Here is a 27,157-nt window from a genome sequence, read left to right as displayed (position 1 = left end):
CCGGCACGGGGGCGTGGCTCCGCCGGTCCCCGTGGTCCCGCCCTCCTCATTTGCATAAAGCGATGCCATTGGCAGAGAGGGACACGCCCCTTCTTTTGCCCCCGCCCCTTCGCCGCGGGCGTTTCAACGCGCCTCGCCCAACGGTTTTGGGGTGGTTTAAGGCGTTTCCGCCCCGTTTTTGGCCGTTTCGAGGCGTTTCCACCCCCGTTTTTGGCCGTTTCGCGGCGTTTCCGCCCCGTTTTTGGCCGTTTCGCGGCGTTTCCGCCCCAGTTTTGGCCGTTTCGAGGCGTTTCCGCCCCAGTTTTGGCCGTTTCGAGGCGTTTCCGCCCCGTTTTTGGCCGTTTCGAGGCGTTTCCGCCCCGTTTTTGGCCGTTTCGAGGCGTTTCCACCCCCGTTTTGGCCGTTTCGAGGCGTTTCCACCCTGTTTCTGGCCATTCCAAGGCGTTTCCACCGCTGTTTCGGCCCTTCCAAAGCATTTCCACCCCTGTTTTGGTCGTTTTGAGGCGTTTCCACCCCAGTTTTGGCCGTTTCGATGAGTTTCCATCCCATTTTAGGGCGTTCCAAAGTGTTTCCAGCCCAGTTTTGGCCATTTTCAGGCGTTTCCACCCTGGTTTTGCCCGTTCCAAGGCATTTCCACCCCAGTTTTGCTCGTTCTGATGCATTTCCACCCCAGTTTAGGCTGTTTTGAGGAGTTTCCATTCTGTTTTAGTGTCCTCCAAAGCGTTTCCACCCTGTTTTTGGCCATTTCGAGGTGTTTCCACCCTGGTTTTGGCCGTTTCAAGGTGTTTCCACACTGGTTTTGCCCGTTCCAAAGCATTTCCACCCTGGTTTTGGCCGTTCCAAAGTGTTTCCACCCTCGTTTTGGCTGTTTCAAGGCATTTCCGCCCCAGTTTTGGCAGTTTCGAGGCATTTCCACTCCGGTTTTGGCCATTTCAAGTAATTTCCACCCCGCTTTTGGCCGTTTCGAGGTGTTTCAACTCTGGTTTTGGCCATTTCAAGGCATTTCCACCCTGGTTTTGGCCATTTCGAGGCGTTTCCACGCCATTTTTGGCCATTTTAAGGCATTTCCTCCCTGTTTTAGGACGTTCCAAGGCATTTCCACCCCTGTTTTGGCTGTAACATGGCGTTTCCATCCCATTTTTGGCTGTTCTAAGGCGTTTCCACCTTGTTTTGGCCGTTTTGAGGCATTTCCACCCCTGGTTTTGGCCGTTTTGAGGAGTTTCCACCCTGTTTTAGGGCATTTCACCTCCTCCCCTCCCTGTTTTAGGGCATTTCCAGCCCCCCCCCCCCCCCCCCGATTTTTGATGTGTTTCAGATCCTTCCCTCCCCCCATTTTGGAGGGGTTTCAATGCCCCCCACGCCATTTTAGGGCATTTTAAGGCCTCCCACCCTCCATCCAGGGGCTCTTCAGGGCTCCCCCACACTATAAGGGGTTGAGGGGTGACCAAGATGCCCCCTCCAGTTGGCACAAAGGCAGTTTCAGGGTCCCATCCTCAACGTTTTAGGGTGTTTCAAGCCCCCCCCCCAGGCTTCTGAATCCTCCCCCAAAGCCACCGGGGGGCAGAACCAATTGAAGGCACTTTAATGACTGTATATACACACATACATATGTAATGACCCATTGAACCCTGCCCTGATGCTTGAAGCGGGGGGGGTTTGGGGGCAGTTTCAAGGGTCCAGGGGGGGGAACTCCTTGTCCTCACTGCTGTCCCCATCGCTGTCCCCATCACTGTCATCGGTGTCCTCATCCTCCCCCCGCAGCATCCGGCGCACGGTGCGGGACAGCGTCAGTGGGTCACACCTGGGGGGGGGGGGGGGGGGCCGCCATCCCATAATACCCCATATAGACCCCCTCCATTCCATAATACCCCATACATCCAGCATTATCCCATAATACCTCATATAGATCCCCCCCACTATCCCATAATACCCTATGTAGGTGCCCCCACTATCCCATAATACCCTATGTAGACCCCCCATTATCCCCTAATACCCCATGTAGATCCCCCCATTATCCCATAATACCCCATATAGACTCCCCCTCTATCCCATAATACCCCATGTAAACCCCCATTATCCCATAATACCTCATATAGACCCCCCACTATCCCATAATACCCCATATAGACCCCCCATTATCCCATAATACCCCCTGTAGCCCCTCCCATTATCCCATAATACCCCATATAGACCCCCACTATCCCATAATACCTCATATAGACCCCCCACTATCCCATAATACCCCATATAGACCCCCATTATCCCATAATACCCCATATAGACCCCCCACTATCCCATAATACCCCATATAGACTCCCCCCCCATCCCATAATACCCCATATAGACTCCCCCCCCCATCCCATAATACCTCATATAGACCCCCCACTATCCCATAATACCCCATGTAGACCCCCCATTATCCCATAATACCCCCATGGGGTGCTATAGGGAGCCCATAGGGTGCTTTAGGGTGCTATAAGGAGCCCATAGGGAGCTACAGGGTGCTCTGTGGTGCTATAGGGTTCCATAGGGTACCATAGTGTGTCATAGGGTGCTATAAGGTGTTACAAGGAGCCCATAGGGTTTCATAGGGTGCTATAGGGCTCCATAGGGCTCCATAGGGTGTCATAGGGTGCTATAAGGAGCCCATAGGGTTCCATAGGGTACCATAGGGTGGCATAGGGTGCTATAGGGTGTTATAAGGAGCCCATAGGGTTTCATATGGTGCCACAGAGCTCCGTAGGGTTCCATAGGGTGCCATAGGGTGTCATAGGGTGCTATAAGAGCCCATAGGGTTCCATATGGTGCCATAGGGTGTCATAGGGCTCCATAGGATGATATAAGGAGCTCATAGGGTTCCATAGGGTGCCATAGAGCCCTGTAGGGTTCCATAGGGCTCCAGAGCTTGCCATAGGGTGCCATAGGTTTCTATAGGGTGATCTAAGGAGCCCATAGGGCTCCATAGGGCACTATAGGGTGCTATGAGGAGCCCATAGGGTGCGCTCCATAGGGTGCCATAGAGTTCCATAGGGTGCTATAGGGCTCCATAGGGCTCCAGAGGTTGCTATAGGGCTCCATAGGGTGCCATAGGGCTCCATAGGGTGCTATAGGGCTCCCTAGGGCTGCGGGGTCCCACCTGAGCCTCGCTCTCAGGGCAGTCACGTGACGCGCGGTGGCCGCGGCCCCGTCCCCGGCGGCCTCGAGCTCCTGGCGCAGGCGCCAGCCCTGGGCTTGGTCACGTGACGTCCCCACGGCCACCGCGGCCACGCGCTCGGCCACAGCGCGGCACATGACCTCCAGGGCCTGCGCCTGCGGGGACACGTGAGGTCACGTGACAACACGTGGTGACACGTGATGACACATGGTGACACTCGGCGACGCATGAGGTCACCTGATGTCACCTGAGAAGACGTGACATCACATGACGACACAGAACACCACGTGATGTCACATGATGACGTATGATGACACGTGGTGACGCGTGATGACATGATGACTCAGGATGACACATGATGTGACATGGTGGCATGTGATGACATGACAACACGTGGTGAGACATGATGTAACATGATGACATGTGATAACATGTGATGACACAGCATGACACGTGATATCACATGACGACACATGATGATAGTGATGTCACACAACAACACACGATAACACGTGATGACACAGCACGACATGTGATGTCACATGACGACACCTGGTGACACGGAATGTCACACAACAACACACGATAACACGTGATGACACAGCATGACACACGATTTCACATGACGACACATGATGTCACACAATGACACATGATGACAGTGATGTCACAAAACGACACACGATAACATGTGATGACACAGCACGACACGTGATGTCATGTGACGACACAAGATGACACATAACGTGATGAAACAGCACAACACATGATGTCACATAACGACACATGGTGACACGTGATATCACACAACGACACACGATAACACGTGATGACACAGCATGACACGTGATGTCACATGACGACACATGATGACACACGACACACGATAACACGTGACAGCACAGCACGACACGTGATGTCACACGACGACACACGATAACACGTGACGACACAGCACGACACGGGATGTCACATGACGACAGATGATGACAGTGATGTCGCATGACACATGATAACACGTGACGACACAGCACGACACACGATGTCACATGACGACACATGACGTCACACGACACACGATAACACGTGACGACACGGCACGACACGTGATGTCACGCGACGACACATGACGACAGGGATGTCGCACGAGGACCCGTGACGACACCGGTGACGTCAGCGCTGACGTCACAGGCGCCCCGCCCTCACCTGCAGCCGGTACCGCTCCCCCCGCAGCCGCTGCTCCTGCAGCTCCCCCCGCAGCGCCCGCAGCCGCCTCCGCGCCGAGCGGGCCGAGCGCAACAGCGCCCCCCGCGCCCTGCAGGGGAACAGCACCCAGGGGATAACGGCACCCATAGGGGTAACACAGCACCCATAGGGGTAACACAGCACCCATAGAGATAACACAGCACCCATAGAGATAACACAGCACCCACAGGGATAACACAGCACCCATAGAGATAACACAGCACCCATAGGGGTAACACAGCACCCATAGGGGTAACACAGCACCCATAGAGATAACACAGCACCCACAGGGATAACACAGCACCCATAGAGATAACACAGCACCCATAGGGGTAACACAGCACCCATAGGGGTAACACAGCACCCATAGAGATAACACAGCACCCATAGGGGTAACACAGCACCCATAGAGATAACACAGCACCCATAGGGGTAACACAGCACCCATAGAGATAACACAGCACCCACAGGGATAACACAGCACCCATAGAGATAACACAGCACCCATAGGGGTAACACAGCACCCATAGGGGTAACACAGCACCCATAGAGATAACACAGCACCCACAGGGATAACACAGCACCCATAGGGGTAACACAGCACCCATAGGGGTAACACAGCACCCATAGGGGTAACGGCACCCATAGGGGTAACACAGCACCCATAGGGGTAACACAGCACCCATAGGGGTAACACAGCACCCATAGAGATAACACAGCACCCACAGGGATAACACAGCACCCATAGGGGTAACACAGCACCCATAGGGGTAACACAGCACCCATAGAGATAACACAGCACCCACAGGGATAACACAGCACCCATAGAGATAACACAGCACCCACAGGGATAACACAGCACCCATAGGGGTAACACAGCACCCATAGAGATAACACAGCACCCACAGGGATAACACAGCACCCATAGAGATAACACAGCACCCACAGGGATAACACAGCACCCATAGGGGTAACACAGCACCCATAGAGATAACACAGCACCCATAGGGGTAACACAGCACCCATAGAGATAACACAGCACCCATAGGGGTAACACAGCACCCAGGGGATAACGGCACCCATAGGGGTAACACAGCACCCATAGGGGTAACACAGCACCCACAGGGATAACACAGCACCCATAGAGATAACACAGCACCCATAGGGATAACACAGCACCCAGGGGATAACGGCACCCATAGGGGTAACACAGCACCCATAGAGATAACACAGCACCCACAGGGATAACACAGCACCCATAGAGATAACACAGCACCCATAGGGGTAACACAGCACCCATAGGGGTAACACAGCACCCATAGAGATAACACAGCACCCATAGGGGTAACACAGCACCCATAGAGATAACACAGCACCCATAGGGGTAACACAGCACCCATAGAGATAACACAGCACCCACAGGGATAACACAGCACCCATAGAGATAACACAGCACCCATAGGGGTAACACAGCACCCATAGGGGTAACACAGCACCCATAGAGATAACACAGCACCCACAGGGATAACACAGCACCCATAGGGGTAACACAGCACCCATAGGGGTAACACAGCACCCATAGGGGTAACGGCACCCATAGGGGTAACACAGCACCCATAGGGGTAACACAGCACCCATAGGGGTAACACAGCACCCATAGAGATAACACAGCACCCACAGGGATAACACAGCACCCATAGGGGTAACACAGCACCCATAGGGGTAACACAGCACCCATAGAGATAACACAGCACCCACAGGGATAACACAGCACCCATAGAGATAACACAGCACCCACAGGGATAACACAGCACCCATAGGGGTAACACAGCACCCATAGAGATAACACAGCACCCATAGGGATAACACAGCACCCATAGGGGTAACACAGCACCCATAGGGATAACACAGCACCCATAGAGATAACACAGCACCCATAGGGATAACACAGCACCCATAGGGGTAACACAGCACCCATAGGGGTAACACAGCACCCATAGAGATAACACAGCACCCATAGGGATAACACAGCACCCATAGGGGTAACACAGCACCCATAGGGGTAACACAGCACCCATAGGGGTAACACAGCACCCATAGAGATAACACAGCACCCATAGGGGTAACACAGCACCCATAGAGATAACACAGCACCCATAGGGATAACACAGCACCCATAGGGGTAACACAGCACCCATAGGGGTAACACAGCACCCATAGGGGTAACACAGCACCCATAGGGGTAACACAGCACCCATAGGGGTAACACAGCACCCATAGGGGTAACACAGCACCCATAGAGATAACACAGCACCCATAGAGATAACACAGCACCCATAGGGGTAACACAGCACCCATAGAGATAACACAGCACCCATAGGGATAACACAGCACCCATAGGGGTAACACAGCACCCACAGAGATAACACAGCACCCACAGGGATAACACAGCACCCATAGAGATAACACAGCACCCACAGGGATAACACAGCACCCATAGAGATAACACAGCACCCACAGGGATAACACAGCACCCATAGAGATAACACAGCACCCATAGGGGTAACACAGCACCCATAGGGATAACACAGCACCCATAGGGGTAACACAGCACCCACAGAGATAACACAGCACCCATAGAGATAACACAGCACCCATAGGGATAACACAGCACCCAGGGGATAACGGCACCCATAGGGGTAACACAGCACCCATAGGGGTAACGGCACCCATAGGGGTAACACAGCACCCATAGGGGTAACACAGCACCCATAGGGATAACACAGCACCCATAGGGGTAACACAGCACCCATAGAGATAACACAGCACCCATAGGGATAACACAGCACCCATAGGGGTAACACAGCACCCATAGGGGTAACACAGCACCCATAGAGATAACACAGCACCCATAGGGATAACGGCACCCATAGGGATAACAGCACCCATAGGGGTAACAGCACCCATACGGATAACGGCACCCATAGGGATAACGGCATCCATAGGGGTAACGGCACCCGTAGGGATAACGGCACTCATAGGGATAACGGCACCCATAGGGGTAACGGCACCCATAGGGATATCACAGCACCCATAGGGGTAACGGCACCCATAGAGATAACACAGCACCCATAGGGGTAACGGCACCCATAGAGATAACACAGCACCCACAGAGATAACACAGCACCCATAGGGATAACGGCACCCATAGGGATAACGGCATTCATAGGGGTAACGGCACCCATAGGGGTAACACGGCACCCATAGGGGTAACGGCACCCGTAGGGATAACAGCACCCATAGAGATAACAGCAGCCATAGGGATAACACAGCATCCATAGGGATAACACAGCACTCATAGGGATAACACAGCACCCATAGGGACAGCACCCATAGAGACAGCACCCATAGGGACAGCACCCATAGAGACAGCACCCATAGGGACAGTGCCCATAGAGACAGCACCCATAGGAACAAAGCACTCATAGCACACCCACAGCACACACACAGCACCCATAGCACACCCATAGCACACCCAGCACCCACAGCACCCATAGCACACACAGCACCCATAGCACACACAGCACCCATAGCACACCCAGCACCCACAGCACCCATAGCACACACAGCACCCATAGCACACACAGCACCCATAGCACATACAGCACCCATAGCACACCCAGCACCCACAGCACCCATAGCACACACAGCACCCATAGCACACACACAGCACCCATAGCACCCAAAGAGCACCCATAGCACACATAGAGCACCCATAGCACACCCAGCACCCATAGCACACACACAGCACCCATAGCACACCCAGCACCCATAGCACCCACAGCACCCATAGCACCCACAGCACCCATAGCACACACAGCACCCATAGCACACACACAGCACCCATAGCACACACACAGCACCCATAGCACACCCAGCACCCATAGCACACACAGAGCACCCATAGCACACACAGCACACACAGCACACACACAGCACCCATAGCACACAGAGCACCCATAGCACACACACAGCACCCATAGCACACCCAGCACCCATAGCACACACAGCACCCATAGCACACACAGAGCACCCATAGCACACACACAGCACCCATAGCACACACAGCACACACAGCACACACACAGCACACACAGAGCACCCATAGCACACACAGCACCCATAGCACACACAGCACCCATAGCACACCCAGCACCCACCCACAGCACCCATTGCCCCCCCCCCCCCTCACTCTGTCTCCCTCCTCAGCAGCTCCCCCACGTGACTGCAGCGGGCGCTGAGCGCGGCCTCGGCGCGCGCCGGGGGCTCCCAGAGGCTCCGCCCCCGCAGGCTCCGCTGCTCCGCCTCCAGCCGCCACCGCGCATGCGCCGACTCCTGAGCCCGCAGCGCCGCGGCCGCGAGAGCTCGGCCCAGTTCCAGCACCTGGGACAGCGGCAGGGAGAGAGGGAGAGCATTGACACCCATTGACACCCATTGACACCCATTGACACCCATTGGAACCCATTGACACCACTGGCACCCATTGACACCCGTTGACACCCATTAGAACCCATTGACACCCATTGACACCCATTGACACCATTGACACCCATTGACTCCATTGGCACCCATTGACACACATTGACACCCATTGACTCCATTGGCACCCATTGACACTCATTGGAACCCATTGACACCACTGGCACGCACTGACACCCATTGACACCCATTGACACCCATTGACACCCATTGGAACCCATTGACACCATTGACACCCATTGACACCATTGGCACCCATTGACACCCATTGGAACCCATTGACACCATTGACACCCATTGACACCATTGGCACCCATTGACACCCATTGACACCATTGACACCCATTGACACCCATTGGAACCCATTGACACCATCGACACCCATTGACACCCATTGACACCATTGACACCCATTGACACCCATTGACACCATTGACACCCATTGACACCCACTGGAACCCATTGACACCATTGACACCCATTGACACCATTGGCACCCATTGACACCCATTGACACCATTGACACCCATTGACACCCATTGGAACCCATTGACACCATTGGCACCCATTGACACCCATTGACACCATTGACACCCATTGACACCATTGACACCCATTGACACCATTGACACCCATTGACACCATTGACACCCATTGACACCCATTGACACCATTGACACCCATTGACACCCACTGGAACCCATTGACACCATTGACACCCATTGACACCATTGGCACCCATTGACACCCATTGACACCATTGACACCCATTGACACCCATTGGAACCCATTGACACCATTGGCACCCATTGACACCCATTGACACCATTGACACCCATTGACACCATTGACACCCATTGACACCATTGGCACCCATTGACACCCATTGACACCATTGACACCCATTGACACCCATTGGAACCCATTGACACCATTGACACCCATTGACACCCATTGACACCATTGACACCCATTGACACCCATTGACACCATTGACACCCATTGACACCATTGACACCCATTGACACCCATTGGAACCCATTGACACCACTGGCACGCACTGACACCCATTGACACCCATTGACACCCATTGGAACCCATTGACACCATTGACACCCATTGACACCCATTGGAACCCATTGACACCATTGACACCCACTGACACCCATTGACACCCATTGACACCCCTTGACACCCATTGACACCATTGACACCCATTGACACCATTGACACCCATTGACACCACTGACACCCATTGACACCATTGACATCCATTGATACCCATTGACACCATTGACACCCATTGACACCATTGGCACCCATTGACACCCATTGACACCATTGACACCCATTGACACCCATTGGAACCCATTGACACCATTGACACCCATTGACACCATTGGCACCCATTGACACCCATTGACACCATTGACACCCATTGACACCCATTGGAACCCATTGACACCATTGACACCCATTGACACCCATTGACACCATTGACACCCATTGACACCCATTGACACCATTGACACCCATTGACACCATTGACACCCATTGACACCCATTGGAACCCATTGACACCACTGGCACGCACTGACACCCATTGACACCCATTGGAACCCATTGACACCATTGACACCCATTGACACCCATTGGAACCCATTGACACCATTGACACCCACTGACACCCATTGACACCCATTGACACCCCTTGACACCCATTGACACCATTGACACCCATTGACACCCATTGACACCATTGACACCCATTGACACCACTTGACACCCATTGACACCCATTGACACCCACAGACACCCATTGACACCCATTGACACCCACTGACACCCATTGACACCCGTTGACACCCACTGACACCCATTGACACCCATTGACACCACTGACACCCATTGACACCATTGACATCCATTGATACCCATTGACACCATTGACACCCATTGACACCCACTGACACCCATTGACACCCATTGACACCATTGACACCCACTGACACCCACTAACACCCATTGACACCCATTGACACCCATTGACATCCATTGACACCCTTTGACACCCATTGACACCATTGACACCCATTGACACCCATTGATACCCATTGACACCCATTGACACCCACTGAGACCCACTGAGACCCATTGACACCATTGACACCCATTGACACCCACTGACACCCATTGATACCCATTGACACCATTGACACCCCTTGACACCCATTGATACCCATTGACACCCATTGACATGCACTGAGACCCATTGACACCCACTGACACCCACTGACACCCACTGACACCCATTGACACCCATTGACACCATTGACACCCATTGACACCATTGACACCCACTGACACCCATTGATACCCATTGACACCCCTTGACACCCCTTGATACCCATTGACACCATTGACACCCATTGACACCCATTGACACCCACTGAGACCCATTGACTCCCACTGACACCCACTGAGACCCATTGACACCCATTGACACCATTGACAGCATTGACACCCACTGACACCCATTGACACCCACTGACACCCACTGATACCATTGACACCCCTTGACACCCCTTGATACCCATTGACACCATTGACACCCACTGACACCCACTGACACCCAATGACACCCATTGACACCATTGACACCCATTGACACCATTGACATCCATTGACACCCATTGACACCCATTGACACCATTGATGCCCATTGACACCCATTGACACCATTGACACCCATTGACACCCACTGACACCCATTGGCACCATTGACACCCATTGACACCCACTGACACCCGTTGACACCCATTGACACCCCTTGACACCCGTTGACATCCATTGACACCCACTGACACCCACTGACACCCACTGACATGGATTGACACCTATGGGCACCCATTGACACCCATTGATATCCATTGTCACCTATGGGCACCCATTGACAGCCATTGACAGCCACTGACACCCATTGACACCCTATAGGTACCCCTTAACCCCCTACAGATACTGCCTATACCCCATGGGTCACATCTATACCCCTATATGTACCCCTTAGTCGCTATAGGTACCCCTTAACCCCCTATTGATACAGCTTATAGCTCACAGATCACATCCATACACCCTATAGGTACCCCTTAACCCCCTATAGATACAGCTTATAGCTCACAGATCACATCCATACACCCTATAGGTACCCCTTAATCACCTATAGATACTGCCTATACCCCATAGATCACATCTATACACCCTGTAGGTACCCCTTAACCCCCTATAGATACCCCACCTGCTGCAGCTCCTGCCCCTGCAATGGCACCCATAGGTGACACTAAGACCCCATAGGTGCACCCTCATACCCTATAGATACCATCTATGCCCCCATAGGTGCACCCTGATACCCTATAGATACCATCTATGGCCCCATAGGTGCACCCTCATACCCTATAGATACCATCTATGCCCCCATAGGTGCACCCTCATACCCTATAGATACCATCTATACCCCCATAGGTGCACCCTCATACCCTATAGATACCATCTATGCCCCCATAGGTGCACCCTCATACCCTATAGATACCATCTATGGCCCCATAGGTGCACCCTCATACCCTATAGATACCATCTATACCCCTACAGGTACAACCTAAGTCCCATAGACACCACCTATGCCCACACGGTTGCCCCCTATCCCCCCATAGATACCCAATGAGCCACCCCCCCCAAGAGGACCCCTATAGGTGCCCCCCATGTGCCCCATAGGGGCCCTCACCTGGGCCTGCCGCTGGCTCAGGCGCTGCTGCAGCTCCCGGTTGTGGGCCCGCAGCTCCATCAGGGCCGCCTCCAGCACCCTGGGGTCCCGGAGCCCCTGGCACCCATGGGGGCTATAGGGGTGGAATATAGGGGACAGCCATGGGGAGGATAGGGGACACATCATGGGGGGGGTAGGGGACAGCCATGGGGAGGATAGGGGACACACCATGGGGGCTATAGGGGTGGAATATAGGGGACAGCCATGGGGGCTATAGGGGACACATCATGGGGGGGGTAGGGGACAGCCATGGGGAGGATAGGGGACACACCATGGGGGCTATAGGGGATGGGGGGGGGACAAGGGGTGGAATATAGGGGACAGCCATGGGGGATATAGGGGACACACCATGGGGGATATAGGGGACACACCATGGGGGATATAGAGGATGGGGGGGACACGGGGTGGAATATAGGGGACAGCCATGGGGGGTATAGGGGACAGCCATGGGGGATATAGGGGCACACCATGGGGGATATAGAGGATGGGGGGGACACGGGGTGGAATATAGGGGACAGCCATGGGGGGGATAGGGTACAGCCATGGGGGGGATAGGGGACAGCCATGGGGGGGATAGGGGACACACCATGGGGGCTATAGGGGACATGTGGAGGGACTATAGGGGATGGAGGGGACATGGGGTGGAATATAGGGGACAACCATGGGGGCTATAGGGAACACACCATAGGGGGTAGAGGGGACACACCATGGGGGCTATAGGGGAAGCGCCATGGGGGCTATAGGGAACACACCATAGGGCCTATAGGGGAAACGTCAAGGGGGCTCTAGGGGATGGGGGGGACACGGGGTGGAATATAGGGGACAGCTATGGGGGCTATAGGGAACACACCATAGGGGGTATAGGGGACAAACCATGGGGGGTATAGGGGATGCGTCATTGGGGCTATAGGGAACACACCATAGGGGGTATAGGGGACACACCATGGGGGGTATAGGGGAAATGTCAAGGGGGCTATAGGGGACATGTTGAGGAACTATAGGGGAAACACCATGGGGGCTATAGGGGATGCACCATGGGGGCTATAGGGGACACACCATGGGGGCTATAGGGAAAGCAGCATAGGGGCTATAGGGGATGCACCATACAGCTTTAGGGTAAACACCATAGGGGGTATAGGGGACACACCATAGGGGGTATAGGGGAAACACCATAGGGGGTATAGGGGAAACACCATAGGGGGTATAGGGGACACACTATAGGGGGTATAGGGGACATGCAGTGGGGCTATAGGGACCTCCAGTGGGGGCTACAGGAGACACCCCACGGGGCTATAGGGGACACGCAGTGGGGCTATATGGAACCCCCATGTGGGTATAGGGACCACACAGTGGGGCTACAGGGGACCTCCAATGGGGGCTGTAGGGGACACCCCACAGGGCTATAGGGGACCCCCTATGGGGTCCTATGGGTCACTCACATGGCGCTGACTGGGCGGGGCCTCTGGGCAGCCACGTCATCGCGCTCTTGCTCCGCCTTCCGCCGCTCCTGATTGGCCGCAGCCACTGCCTGGGGGCGGGGTTAGGGATGACGCGCCCCCCTTTAACCCAAGCCCCGTCCACTCCATTGGCTCCCATAGTTCTGTCGCTTTTCGTCGCTAGCCCCGCCCCTTTCCCCGTTAACCACGCCCCCTTCCCCTGCCCCCGCCCACCTGCCGTAGCCGCTCGAGCTCCGCCTCCCTCCAGCGCCGCTTTGACTCCGCCTCCTTCGCCCGAAGCTCCGCCCCTTCCCGCGCCTCTCGCGCGGCCTCTAGCTCCGCCCACAGCTGACGCTCCGCCTCCTGATTGGATGGAGCCTGCGTCAAGGCCGCGCCCACCCCGTTACCAAGCCACGCCCACCCACCCCCCTCAGGCCCCGCCCACCTGCTGCAGCCGCAGCCGCTCGTAGGCGCGGTCACGTGCCCGGCAGGCCCCGCCCACCCGGGCCTGGGCCCCGCCCACCGCGATCTCCAGCGCGCGCCTGGCCCCGCCCTCCGCAAGGCTCCGCCCCCTTTCGGCCGCCAGGCTCCGCCCCAGCGACGTCACCTGCAGGGGGCGATAACGGTGCCTGATTGGCTGGGACACGCCCCCCCCCCCAAGGCCCGCCCACTTGGCTCCAAGCCCCCCCCCAGGGGCGGGGCTAAGAGCTGAACTGTTGCTTCTAAGCCCCGCCCCTCCCCACAGGCCCCGCCCACCTTGATGCTGAGGTCCCGGAGCTCCTCCTCCAGGTCCTTGCGGGGCTGTGACGTCAGGAGGGAGGGGGGAGACACATGTGACGTCATAGGAGGGGACACCCCACACCCCCCCCCTCCTTCCCGTCCAGCGTCCCATGGAGGGGGGGGGGGGAAACCCCGTTTGGTGTCCCATTGGGGGCGGGACACAAAGGTCTGTGACGTCACAGCGCCCTTTCCCACGGGTGGGGGGGCAGCTGCTCCATTCCCATTCATTCCTGATCCCGCCCCGTGCCCTAATTCCAGGCGTGGGGCCGGGAAAGGGGGGAAGCCCCGGGGGGCGGGGGGGGGGGAAGGGGGATGGGGAAATCCCCAGGCAAAACAGGGGGGGAGGGGGAGACCCCTTTGGGGCTGGATCCCCCCCCTCACCCCATGGGTGGCCCCCAGACCCATGGGTGCCCCCCTCCCTCCATTGGATCCCTCCCATAACCGTGGGGCCCGATCCATGGGTGCCTCCCAACGCTGGTGTGTGCATCCCCCCCCATCCCTATATCCCACCCCCTGGATCCTGGTACAAACCCCCCCCCAATCAGCCTCGGGGTCCCCTCTGACTTTTAGGTTCCCCCACCCCCCCATCCCTGTATCCCGAATTTATCCCTATACCCGCTTATCCCTATATCCCCCCCTCCCTGTACTCCCCCCTTATCCCTATATCCCCCTTATCCCTATACCCCCTTATCCCTATATCCCCCCTTTATCCCTGTATCCCCCCTTATCCCTATATCCCCCTTATCCCAATATCCCCCATTTATCCCTATATCCCCCCTTTATCCCTGTATCCCCCCTTATCCCTATATCACCCTTATGCCTATATCCCCTCCTTTATCCCTGTATCCCCCCTTATCCCTATATCCCTCTTATCCCTGTATCCCCCTTATCCCTATATCCCCCCTTTATCCTTATATCCCCCCTTTATCCCTGTATCCCCCCTTATCCCTATATCCCCCCCTTTATCCTTATATCCCCCCTTTATCCCTGTATCCCCCCTTATCCCTATATCCCCCCCTTTATCCTTATATCCCCCCTTTATCCCTGTATCCCCCCCTTTATCCCTATATCCCCCTTATCCCTATATCCCCCTTATCCCTATATCCCCCCCTTTATCCCTATATCCCCCTTATCCCTATATCCCCCCCTTTATCCCTGTATCCCCCCTTATCCCTATATCCCCCCCTTTATCCTTATATCCCCCCTTTATCCCTGTATCCCCCCCTTTATCCCTATATCCCCCTTATCCCTATATCCCCCTTATCCCTATATCCCCCCCTTTATCCCTATATCCCCCTTATCCCTATATCCCCCCCTTTATCCCTGTATCCCCCCTTATCCCTATATCCCCCCCTTTATCCTTATATCCCCCCTTTATCCCTGTATCCCCCCCTTTATCCCTATATCCCCCTTATCCCTATATCCCCCTTATCCCTATATCCCCCCCTTTATCCCTGTATCCCCCCTTATCCCTATATCCCCCCCTTTATCCTTATATCCCCCCTTTATCCCTATATCCCCCCCTTTATCCCTGTATCCCCCCTTATCCCTATATCCCCCCCTTTATCCCTGTATCCCCCCTTATCCCTATATCCCCCCCTTTATCCTTATATCCCCCCCTTATCCCTATATCCCCCCCTTTATCCCTGTATCCCCCCTTATCCCTATATCCCCCCCTTTATCCTTATATCCCCCCTTTATCCCTATATCCCCCCCTTTATCCCTATATCCCCCCTTTATCCCTATATCCCCCCCTTTATCCCTGTATCCCCCCTTATCCCTATATCCCCCCCTTTATCCTTATATCCCCCCTTTATCCCTATATCCCCCCCTTTATCCCTATATCCCCCCCCTTATCCCTATATCCCCCCCTTTATCCCTGTATCCCCCCATCCCCTCCACAATCTCAGCTCCCCACTCACCCTCCCGCCGCAGCCGCGTTGTCCCTCGTCCCGTTCCTGCTCCATGGCACAGACCTGGAACCCCCCAGAACAGTCCCAAACACCCCCAAAACACCCCCAAAACACCCCAAAACACCCCAAAACACCCCAAAATCACCCCAAAATCACCCCGAAATCACCCAAAATCACCCCAAACCCGAGCCGGCTCCAGCCGTGGGGCACCGGGAGGCACCGGCGCCACCGCCCGGCCCGGGGCAGGGAGGACCCGGAGGAGGGGCCCGAGGGTGGGACCCGAGGGTGGGACCCAGAGGCACCCAAAGCCCCATTCATGTGCACCCAAGTGCATCCATGGGCACCCAAAGCCCCATTCATGGGCATCCATGGGCACCCATAGCCCCATTCATGGGCATCCATGGGCACCCAAAGCCCCATTCATGTGCATCCAAGTGCATCCATGGGCACCCAAAGCCCCATTCATGTGCATCCATGGGCATCTATGGGCATCCATGGGCACCCAAAGCCCCATTCATGCGCATCCATGGGCACCCAAAGACCCATTCATGTGCATCCATGGGCATCCATGGGCACCCAAAGTCCCATTCATGGGCATCCAAGTGCATCCATGGGCACCCAAAGCCCCATTCATGTGCATCCATGGGCATCTATGGGCATCCATGGGCACCCATGGGCATCCATAGCCCCATTCATGTGCATCCATGGGCATCTATGGGCATCCATAGGCACCCAAAGCCCCATTCATGTGCATCCAAGTGCATCCATGGGCACCCAAAGCCCCATTCATGGGCATCCATGGGCATCCAAAGCCCCATTCATGTGCACCCAAGTGCACCCATGGCCATCTATGGGCACCCATGGGTAACCATAGCCCCATTCATGTGCATCCAAGTGCACCCATGGCCATCTATGGGCACCCATGGGTACCCATAGCCCCATCCAAGTGCATCTATGTGCACCCAAAGCCCCATTCATGGGCATCCACGGGCATCCAAGTGCATCTGTGGCCATCTATGGGTACCCAAAGCCCCATTCATGTGCATCCAAAGCCCCATTCATGGGCATCCATGGGCATCCAAGTGCATCCTGTATTCATGGCCATGGCATCCATGGCCACCTATGGGTACCCATAGCCCCATTCATGGGCATCCATGGGCATCCAAGTGCATCCTGTATCCATGCCCATGGCATCCATGGCCACCTATGGGTACCCATAGCCCCATTCATGGGCATCCATGGGCATCCAAGTGCATCCTGTATCCATGCCCATGGCATCCATGGCCACCTATGGGTACCCATAGCCCCATTCATGGGCATCCATGGTCATCCAAGTGCATCCTGTATCCATGCCCATGGCATCCATGGCCACCTATGGGTACCCATAGCCCCATTCATGGGCATCCATGGGCATCCAAGTGCATCCTGTATCCATGGGTACCCATAGTCCCATCCAAGTGCATCCATAGCTCCATTCACGTGCCTCCATGGGCATCCAAGTGTATCCGTGGCCATCTATGGGCAGCCGTGGGTACCCATAGCTCCATTCATGGGCATCCATGGGCACCCATGGGTACCCACAGCCCATCCGTGTGCATCCATGGCCATCAATGGGCACCCATGGGTACCCATAGCTCCATCCGTGTGCATCCATGGCCATCAATGGGCACCCATGGGTACCCATAGCTCCATCCACGGGCATCCATGGCCATCTATGGGCACCCATGTGCACCCAAGGCCCCATTCGTGCGCATCCATGTGTACCCATAGCCCCATTCATGGGCACCCATGTGTAACCATGTGCACCTATGGGTACCCACAGCCCATCCGTGTGTATCCACGTGCATCCATGTGTTTCTGTGGGCATCCGTGGGCATCTTTGGGTACCCACAGCCCCATCCATGGGCATTCATAGCCCCATTCATGTGCACCCATGTGTATCCATGTGCATCCATGTGTTTCCATGTGTATCCATGGGTATCCATAGCCCCATCCATGTGCATCCATGGATATCCATAGCCCCATTCATGTGTATCCATGTGCACCCATGTGTACCCATGTGTATCCATGTGCATCCATAGCCCCATCCATGTGCATCCATGTGCATCCATAGCCCCATCCGTGTGTATCCATGTGCATCCATAGCCCCATCCGTGTGTATCCATGTGCATCCATAGCCCCATCCATGTGTATCCATGGGCATTCATATGTATCCATGTGTATCCATGGGCATCCATAGCCCCATCCATGCGTATCCATGTGTATCCAGGGGCATCCATAGCCCTATGCATGTGTATCCATGTGTATCCATATGTATCCATGTGTATCCATGTGCATCCATAGCCCCATCCATGTGTTTCTATGGGCATCCATGGGCATTTTTGAGTACCCACAGCCCCATCCATGGGCATCCATGTGTATCCATGTGTATCCATGTGTATCCATGTGCATCCATAGCCCCATCCATGTGCATCCATGGGCATCCGTAGCCCTATCCATGTGTATCCATGTGTATCCATATGTATCCATGGGTATCCAGGTGCATCCATAGCCCCATCCATGTGCATCCATGTGTATCCATGTGTATCCATGTACATCCATAGCCCCATCCATGTGCATCCATGGGGATCCATGGGATCCATGGGCACCCATAGCCCCATCCATGTGTATCCATGTGTATCCATGGGCACCCATAGCCCCATCCATGTGTATCCATGTGTATCCATGTACATCCATAGCCCCATCCATGTGCATCCATAGCCCCATCCATGTGTATCCATGGGGATCCATGGGATCCATGGGCATCCATAGCCCCATCCATGTGTATCCATGTGTATCCATAGCCCCATCCATGTGTATCCATGGGCACCCATAGCCCCATCCATGTGTATCCATGGGCACCCATAGCCCCATCCATGTGTATCCATGGGCACCCATAGCCCCATCCATGTGTATCCATGGGCACCCATAGCCCCATCCATGTGTATCCATGGGCATCTCTGGGTGCCCACAGCCCATCCATGGGCACCCATGGGTGCTGGGATGGGAACTGACCCAGTCCAGAGCCCCCAGATCAGCTCCACCAGCTTAGATGGGGCCGCAAAGCTGCCCCATAGACCCTCCCCCTGCCCCATAGACCCTCCCCCTGCCCCATAGACCCTCCCCCTGCCCCACAGACCCTCCCAACCCTATAGAACCCTCCCTGCCCCATAGACCCCCCTGGACTCTCCATCTGAGCCAACACATTTATTGGACACATGCTCCTCCCAGGGTTGGGGGCCCAGCTGTGGGTCAGGTTCACACTTGTGGGTCCCAGTTGTGGGTCCCAGTTGTGGGTCCGAGGTCCCAGTTGTGGGTCCCAGTTGTGGGTCCGAGGTCCCAGTTGTGGGTCCCAGTTATGGGTCTGGGTCACAGTTATAGGTCACAGGTCCCAGTTGTGGGTAAGGGCCTGGTTGTGGGTCAGGCTCACACTTGTGGGTCCCAGTTGTGGGTCAAGGCTCACACGTGTGGGTCCCAGTTGTGGGTCAAGGCTCACACTTGTGGGTCCAAGTTGTGGGTCAGGCTCACACTTGTGGGTCCAAGTTGTGGGTCCCAGTTGTGGGTCGCAGTTGTGGGTCAGGCTCACACTTGTGGGTCCCAGTTGTGTGTCCCAGATGTGGGTCAGGCTCACACTTGTGGGTCCCAGTTGTGGGTCAGGCTCTCACTTGTGGGTCCAAGTTGTGGGTCAGGCTCTCACTTGTGGGTCCAAGTTGTGTGTCCCAGATGTGGGTCAGGCTCACACTTGTGGGTCCAAGTTGTGGGTCCCAGTTGTGGGTCAGGCTCACACTTGTGGGTCCCAGTTGTGTGTCCCAGATGTGGGTCAGGCTCACACTTGTGGGTCCAAGTTGTGGGTCCCAGTTGTGGGTCAAGGCTCACACTTGTGGGTCGCAGTTGTGGGTCAGGCTCTCACTTGTGGGTCCAAGTTGTGGGTCCCAGTTGTGGGTCGCAGTTGTGGGTCAGGCTCACACTTGTGGGTCCTAGTTGTGGGTCAGGCTCTCACTTGTGGGTCCAAGTTGTGTGTCCCAGTTGTGGGTCAGGCTCACACTTGTGGGTCCCACATGTGGGTCCCAGTTGTGGGTTGCAGTTGTGGGTCAGGCTCACACTTGTGGGTCCCAGTTGTGTGTCCCAGATGTGGGTCAGGCTCACACTTGTGGGTCGCAGATGTGGGTCAGGCTCACACTTGTGGGTCCCAGTTGTGGGTCAGGCTCTCACTTGTGGGTCCAAGTTGTGGGTCCCAGATGTGGGTCAGGCTCACACTTGTGGGTCCAAGTTGTGGGTCCCAGTTGTGGGTCAGGCTCACACTTGTGAGTCCAAGTTGTGGGTCCCAGTTGTGGGTCGCAGTTGTGGGTCAGGCTCACACTTGTGGGTCCCAGTTGTGTGTCCCAGATGTGGGTCGCAGTTGTGGGTCAGGCTCACACTTGTGGGTCCCAGTTGTGTGTCCCAGATGTGGGTCGCAGTTGTGGGTCAGGCTCACACTTGTGGGTCCAAGTTGTGGGTCCCAGATGTGGGTCAGGCTCACACTTGTGAGTCCAAGTTGTGGGTCCCAGTTGTGGGTCGCAGTTGTGGGTCAGGCTCACACTTGTGGGTCCCAGTTGTGTGTCCCAGATGTGGGTCAGGCTCACACTTGTGGGTCCAAGTTGTGTGTCCCAGTTGTGGGTCAGGCTCACACTTGTGGGTCCAAGTTGTGGGTCCCAGTTGTGGGTCGCAGTTGTGGGTCAGGCTCACACTTGTGGGTCCCAGTTGTGTGTCCCAAATGTGGGTCAGGCTCACACTTGTGGGTCCCAGTTGTGGGTCAGGCTCTCACTTGTGGGTCCAAGTTGTGGGTCCCAGTTGTGGGTCGCAGTTGTGGGTCAGGCTCACACTTGTGGGTCCCAGTTGTGTGTCCCAGATGTGGGTCAGGCTCACACTTGTGGGTCCCAGTTGTGGGTCCCAGTTGTATGTCCCAGATGTGGGTCAGGCTCACACTTGTGGGTCCCAGTCGTGTGTCCCAGTTGTGGGTCAGGCTCACACTTGTGGGTCGCAGCCGCGGGTGAGGGCGTGCAGGCAGCTGAGGCCCAGTGGGTGCAGGCGCTGCCGTGGGGCGCGGGGGGGCAGCAGCAGCACCAGCACCACCCCCTGCCCCACAACCACCAGCCCCGTGTGGGTCGGCAGCGACGTGTAGCACAGCGTGGGGGTGGGCCCTGTGGGCAGCGGCACACGGGACCCACAAGTGACCCCCCCCGGACCCACAAGTGGGACCCAGACCCACACATGTGAGTCCATCCCCTCCCAATGTGTCCCAGGCCCACACGTGTGGGTCCCACCCCTCCCAATAGGTCCCAGCCCCACACGTGTGGGTCCATCCCCTCCCAATGTGTCCCAGCCCCACACGTGTGGGTCCATCCCCCACCATGGTTCCCAGCCCCACACATGTGGGTCCATCCCCCACCATGGTTCCCAGCCCCACACATGTGGGTCCATCCCCCAACCATGGTTCCCAGCCCCACACATGTGGGTCCATCCCCCACCATGGGTGCCAGCCCCACACATGTGGGTCCATCCCCCACCATGGGTGCCAGCCCCACACATGTGGGTCCATCCCCTCCCGATGGGTGCCAGCCCCACACATGTGGGTCCATCCCCTCCCGATGGGTGCCAGCCCCACACATGTGGGTCCATCCCCCACCATGGTTCCCAGCCCCACACATGTGGGTCCATCCCCCACCATGGGTGCCAGCCCCACACATGTGGGTCCATCCCCTCCCGATGGGTGCCAGCCCCACACATGTGGGTCCATCCCCTCCCGATGGGTGCCAGCCCCACACATGTAGGTCCTTACCCCCAATGGGTCCCAGCCCCACACATGTGGGTCCATCCCCTCCCGATGGGTGCCAGCCCCACACATGTGGGTCCATCCCCTCCTGATGGGTCCCTGCCCCATACGTGTGCATCTATCCCTTCCTAATGGGTCCCAGCCCCACACATGTGGGGTCCATCTCCTCCAGTGGGTCCCACTCAGAATCCTAAGTGAACCCCCCCAGACCCATAACCGACCCCTCACACCCCATACCCAGACCCATAACTGACCCCAGACCCCCAAGTGCCCCCCTCACCTGGGGGGGGTGCCCCCTCCTCGGGGCAGTACTTGGGGGCCATCAGTGCATAGAGGTGCCGGAGGGCGGCCCCACGGCGCTGGGGGGGCAGGACCCCGGCTGGGGGGGGCAATGGGGGTCAATGGGGATAATCAATGGGGGCAATGGGGGCAATGGGGGTCAATGGGGATAATCAATGGGGGCAATGGGGGTCAATGGGGATAATGAATGGGGGGCAATGGGGGCAATGGGGGTCAATGGAGGCAATGGGGGTCAATGGGGATAATGAATGGGGGCAATGGGGGCAATGGGGGTCAATGGAGGCAATGGGGGGCAATGGGGATAATGAATGGGGGCAATGGGGGCAATGGGGGTCAATGGAGGCAATGGGGGGCAATGGGGGTCAATGGAGGCAATGGGGGGCAATGGGGGTCAATGGAGGCAATGGGGGGCAATGGGGGTCAATGGGAGCAATGGGGGGCAATGGGGGGTCAATGGGGGCAATGGGGGTCAATGGGGAAAATGAATGGGGGGCAATGGGGGCAATGGGGGTCAATGGGGAAAATGAATGGGGGGCAATGGGGGCAATGGGGGTCAATGGGGATAATGAATGGGGGCAATGGGGGGCAATGGGGATAATGAATGGGGGGGCAATGGGGGCAATGGGGGTCAATGGAGGCAATGGGGGTCAATGGGGATAATGAATGGGGGCAATGGGGCAATGGGGGTCAATGGAGGCAATGGGGGGCAATGGGGCTAATGAATGGGGGCAATGGGGGTCAATGGAGGCAATGGGGGGCAATGGGGGTCAATGGAGGCAATGGGGGGCAATGGGGGTCAATGGGAGCAATGGGGGGCAATGGGGGGTCAATGGGGGCAATGGGGGTCAATGGGGAAAATGAATGGGGGGCAATGGGGGCAATGGGGGTCAATGGGGAAAAATGAATGGGGGGCAATGGGGGCAATGGGGGTCAATGGGGATAATGAATGGGGGCAATGGGGGGCAATGGGGATAATGAATGGGGGGCAATGGGGGCAATGGGGGTCAATGGAGGCAATGGGGGTCAATGGGGATAATGAATGGGGGGCAATGGAGATAATGAATGGGGGGCAATGGGGGTCAATGGAGGCACTGGGGGTCAATGGGGATAATGAATGGGGGCAATGGGGGTCAATGGGGGCAATGGGGGTCAATGGGGATAATGAATGGGGGCAATGGGGGCAATGGGGGTCAATGGGGGCAATGGGGGTCAATGGGGATAATGAATGGGGGTCAATGGGGATAATGAATGGGGGTCAATGGAGATAATGAATGGGGGGCAATGGGGGTCAATGGAGGCACTGGGGGTCAATGGGGATAATGAATGGGGGGCAATGGGGGCAATGGGGGTCAATGGGGATAATGAATGGGGGCAATGGGGGTAATGAGGGTCAATGAGGCAATGGGGGCAATGGGGGTAATGGGGGTGCAAAGAGGGGTTCAATGGGGGGCAATGGAGACAATGAAAGGGGGGCAATGGGGGGCAATGGGGAGCTCTGAGGTTCAATGGGGTTCAATGGGGGCAATGGGGGGGCAAAGGGAGGGTCAATGAGAGTCAATAGGGACAATGAATGGGGGTCAATGGAGGCATTGGGGGCAATGGGGGTAATGAATGGGGGTCAATGGGGGCAATGAAAGGGGGCAATGGGGGGTAATAGGGGCAATGGGGGTAATGGGGGTCAATGGAGGCAATGAAAGGGGGCAATGGGGGGTAATAGGGGCAATGGGGAGCTCTGAGGTTCAATGGAGGCAATGGGGGGGCAAGGGGGGGGTCAATGACAGTCAATGGGGACAATGAATGGGGCAATGGGGGGTTCAATTGGGGGCAATAGGAGGTTCTGGGGTTCAGTGGGGGCAATGGGGTTCAATTGGGTCAATGGGGCTTTATGGGGTTCAGTGGGGTTCAAAGGGGTTCAATGGAGGTCCGTGGGGTTCAATGGGGGTCCGTGGGGTCAATGTAGGTCAACGGAGTTCAGTGGGGGTTCAATGGGGGTCACTGGGTTCAATGGGGTCAATGGGGATCAATGGGGTTCAATGGGGTCAATGGGGGTTCAATGGGGTCAATGGGGTTCAGTGGGGGTCAATGGGATCAATGGGGTCAATGGGGATCAATGGGGATCAATGGATATCAATGGGGTCAATGGGGATCAATGGGGATCAATGGGGTTCAATGAGGTTCAATGAGGGGTCAATGGGGTTCAGTGGATATCAATGGGGTCAATGGGGATCAATGGGGATCAATGGGGTTCAATGGGGTCAATGGAGGTCAATGGGGATCAATGGGGATCAATGGGGATCAATGGGGTCAATGGGGTTCAATGGGGTCAATGGGGGTCAATGGGGTTCAGCGGGGATCAATGGGGATCAAAAGGGTCAATGGGGTTCAATGGGGATCAATGGGGTTCAAAGGGGTCAATGGATATCAATGGGGTCAATGGATATCAATGGGGTCAATGGGATCAATGGGGTCAATGGGGTTCAATGGGGTCAATGGAGTTCAATGGGGGGTTCAATGGATATCAATGGGGATCAATGGGGTCAATGGGGTTCAATGGGGTCAATGGGGTTCAATGGGGGGTTCAATGGATATCAATGGGGATCAATGGGGTCAATGGGGTTCAAGGGGGGGTTCAATGGATATCAATGGGGATCAATGGGGTCAATGGGGTTCAAGGGGGGTTCAATGGATATCAATGGGGATCAATGGGGTCAATGGGGTTCAATGGGGGGTTCAATGGATATCAATGGGGATCAATGGGGTCAATGGGGTGTTCAAGGGGGTTCAATGGCTCCGGTTTGGGGGTCACGTACCCTGCGCCCCCCCTCGGCTGACGCCGCTCTGGGTCCAGCCCTGCTGGTGGTGAACGAGCAGATACCTGGGGGGGGGGAGGGGTTGGACCCCCCAACCCATCATGGAGGGATCAGAGCCCCATAGCCCCCTACTGGGGTCCATCCCCCCCAATGGGTCCCAGCCCCACACTGGGGTCCATCCCCCCCAATGGGTCCCAGCCCCCAATGGGTCCCAGCCCCCCACTGGGGTCCATCCCCCCCCAATGGGTCCCAGCCCCACACATCTGGGTCCACCCCTCCTCAATGGGTCCCAGCCCCACACATCTGGGTCCATCCCCACCCAATGGGTCCCAGCCCCACACATCTGGGTCCATCCCCACCCAATGGGTCCCAGCCCCACACATCTGGGTCCATCCCCACCCAATGGGTCCCAGCCCCACACATCTGGGTCCACCCCCCACCCAATGTGCCCCAGCCCCACACATCTGGGTCCATCCCCACCCAATGGGTCCCAGCCCCACACATCTGGGTCCATCCCTCCCCAATGTGCCCCAGCCCCACACATCTGGGTCCATCCCCACCCAATGGGTCCCAGCCCCACACATCTGGGTCCATCCCCCCCAATGGGTCCCAGCCCCACACGTCTGGGTCCATCCTGCCCCCAATGGGTCCCAGCCCCACACATCTGGGTCCATCCCCACCCAATGGGTCCCAGCCCCACACATCTGGGTCCACCCCCACCCAATGTGCCCCAGCCCCACACATCTGGGTCCATCCCCCCCAATGGGTCCCAGCCCCACACATCTGGGTCCATCCCCACCCAATGGGTCCCAGCCCCACACATCTGGGTCCATCCCCCCCAATGGGTCCCAGCCCCACACATCTGGGTCCATCCCCCCCAATGGGTCCCAGCCCCACACGTCTGGGTCCATCCTGCCCCCATGTGCCCCAGCCCCACACATCTGGGTCCACCCCCACCCAATGGGTCCCAGCCCCACACATCTGGGGTCCATCCCACCCAATGGGTCCCAGCCCCACACATCTGGGTCCATCCCCCCCAATGGGTCCCAGCCCCACACATCTGGGTCCATCCCCCCCAATGTGCCCCAGCCCCACACATCTGGGTCCAACCCCACCCAATGGGTCCCAGCCCCACACATCTGGGTCCATCCCCCCCAATGGGTCCCAGCCCCACACATGTGGGTCCATCCCCACCCAATGGGTCCCAGCCCCACACATCTGGGTCCATCCCTCCCCAATGTGCCCCAGCCCCACACATCTGGGTCCATCCCCCCCAATGGGTCCCAGCCCCACACATCTGGGTCCATCCCCA

The 27,157-nt window shown here is 56.5% G+C and overlaps 1 protein-coding gene across 1 annotated transcript; it reads right to left on the bottom strand.

The window, feature by feature from the left end:
• Positions 1-1,650: 1,650 nt before the first annotated feature.
• LOC133264003 (myosin heavy chain, embryonic smooth muscle isoform-like) lies at positions 1,651-23,114 on the bottom strand (the record flags this gene model as incomplete). Its single annotated transcript, XM_061443896.1, has 12 exons — positions 1,651-1,801; positions 3,137-3,309; positions 4,361-4,469; positions 8,652-8,842; positions 12,717-12,828; positions 14,195-14,283; positions 14,426-14,554; positions 14,637-14,798; positions 14,948-14,992; positions 16,894-16,947; positions 21,934-22,103; positions 23,016-23,114. Coding segments are annotated over 12 exons (1,466 nt in total), but the record flags the coding sequence as incomplete, so codon positions are not given.
• Between the last annotated feature and the right edge of the window lie 4,043 nt (positions 23,115-27,157).

The sequence above is a fragment of the Pezoporus flaviventris genome, unplaced genomic scaffold (assembly GCF_033815535.1).
Source record: "Pezoporus flaviventris isolate CSIRO_AGI_PZ_B2104156 unplaced genomic scaffold, CSIRO_AGI_Pfla_v1 ptg000556l, whole genome shotgun sequence".
NCBI classification, from domain to species: domain Eukaryota; kingdom Metazoa; phylum Chordata; class Aves; order Psittaciformes; family Psittacidae; genus Pezoporus; species Pezoporus flaviventris.
This window is presented reverse-complemented; position numbering and strand designations above follow the sequence as displayed.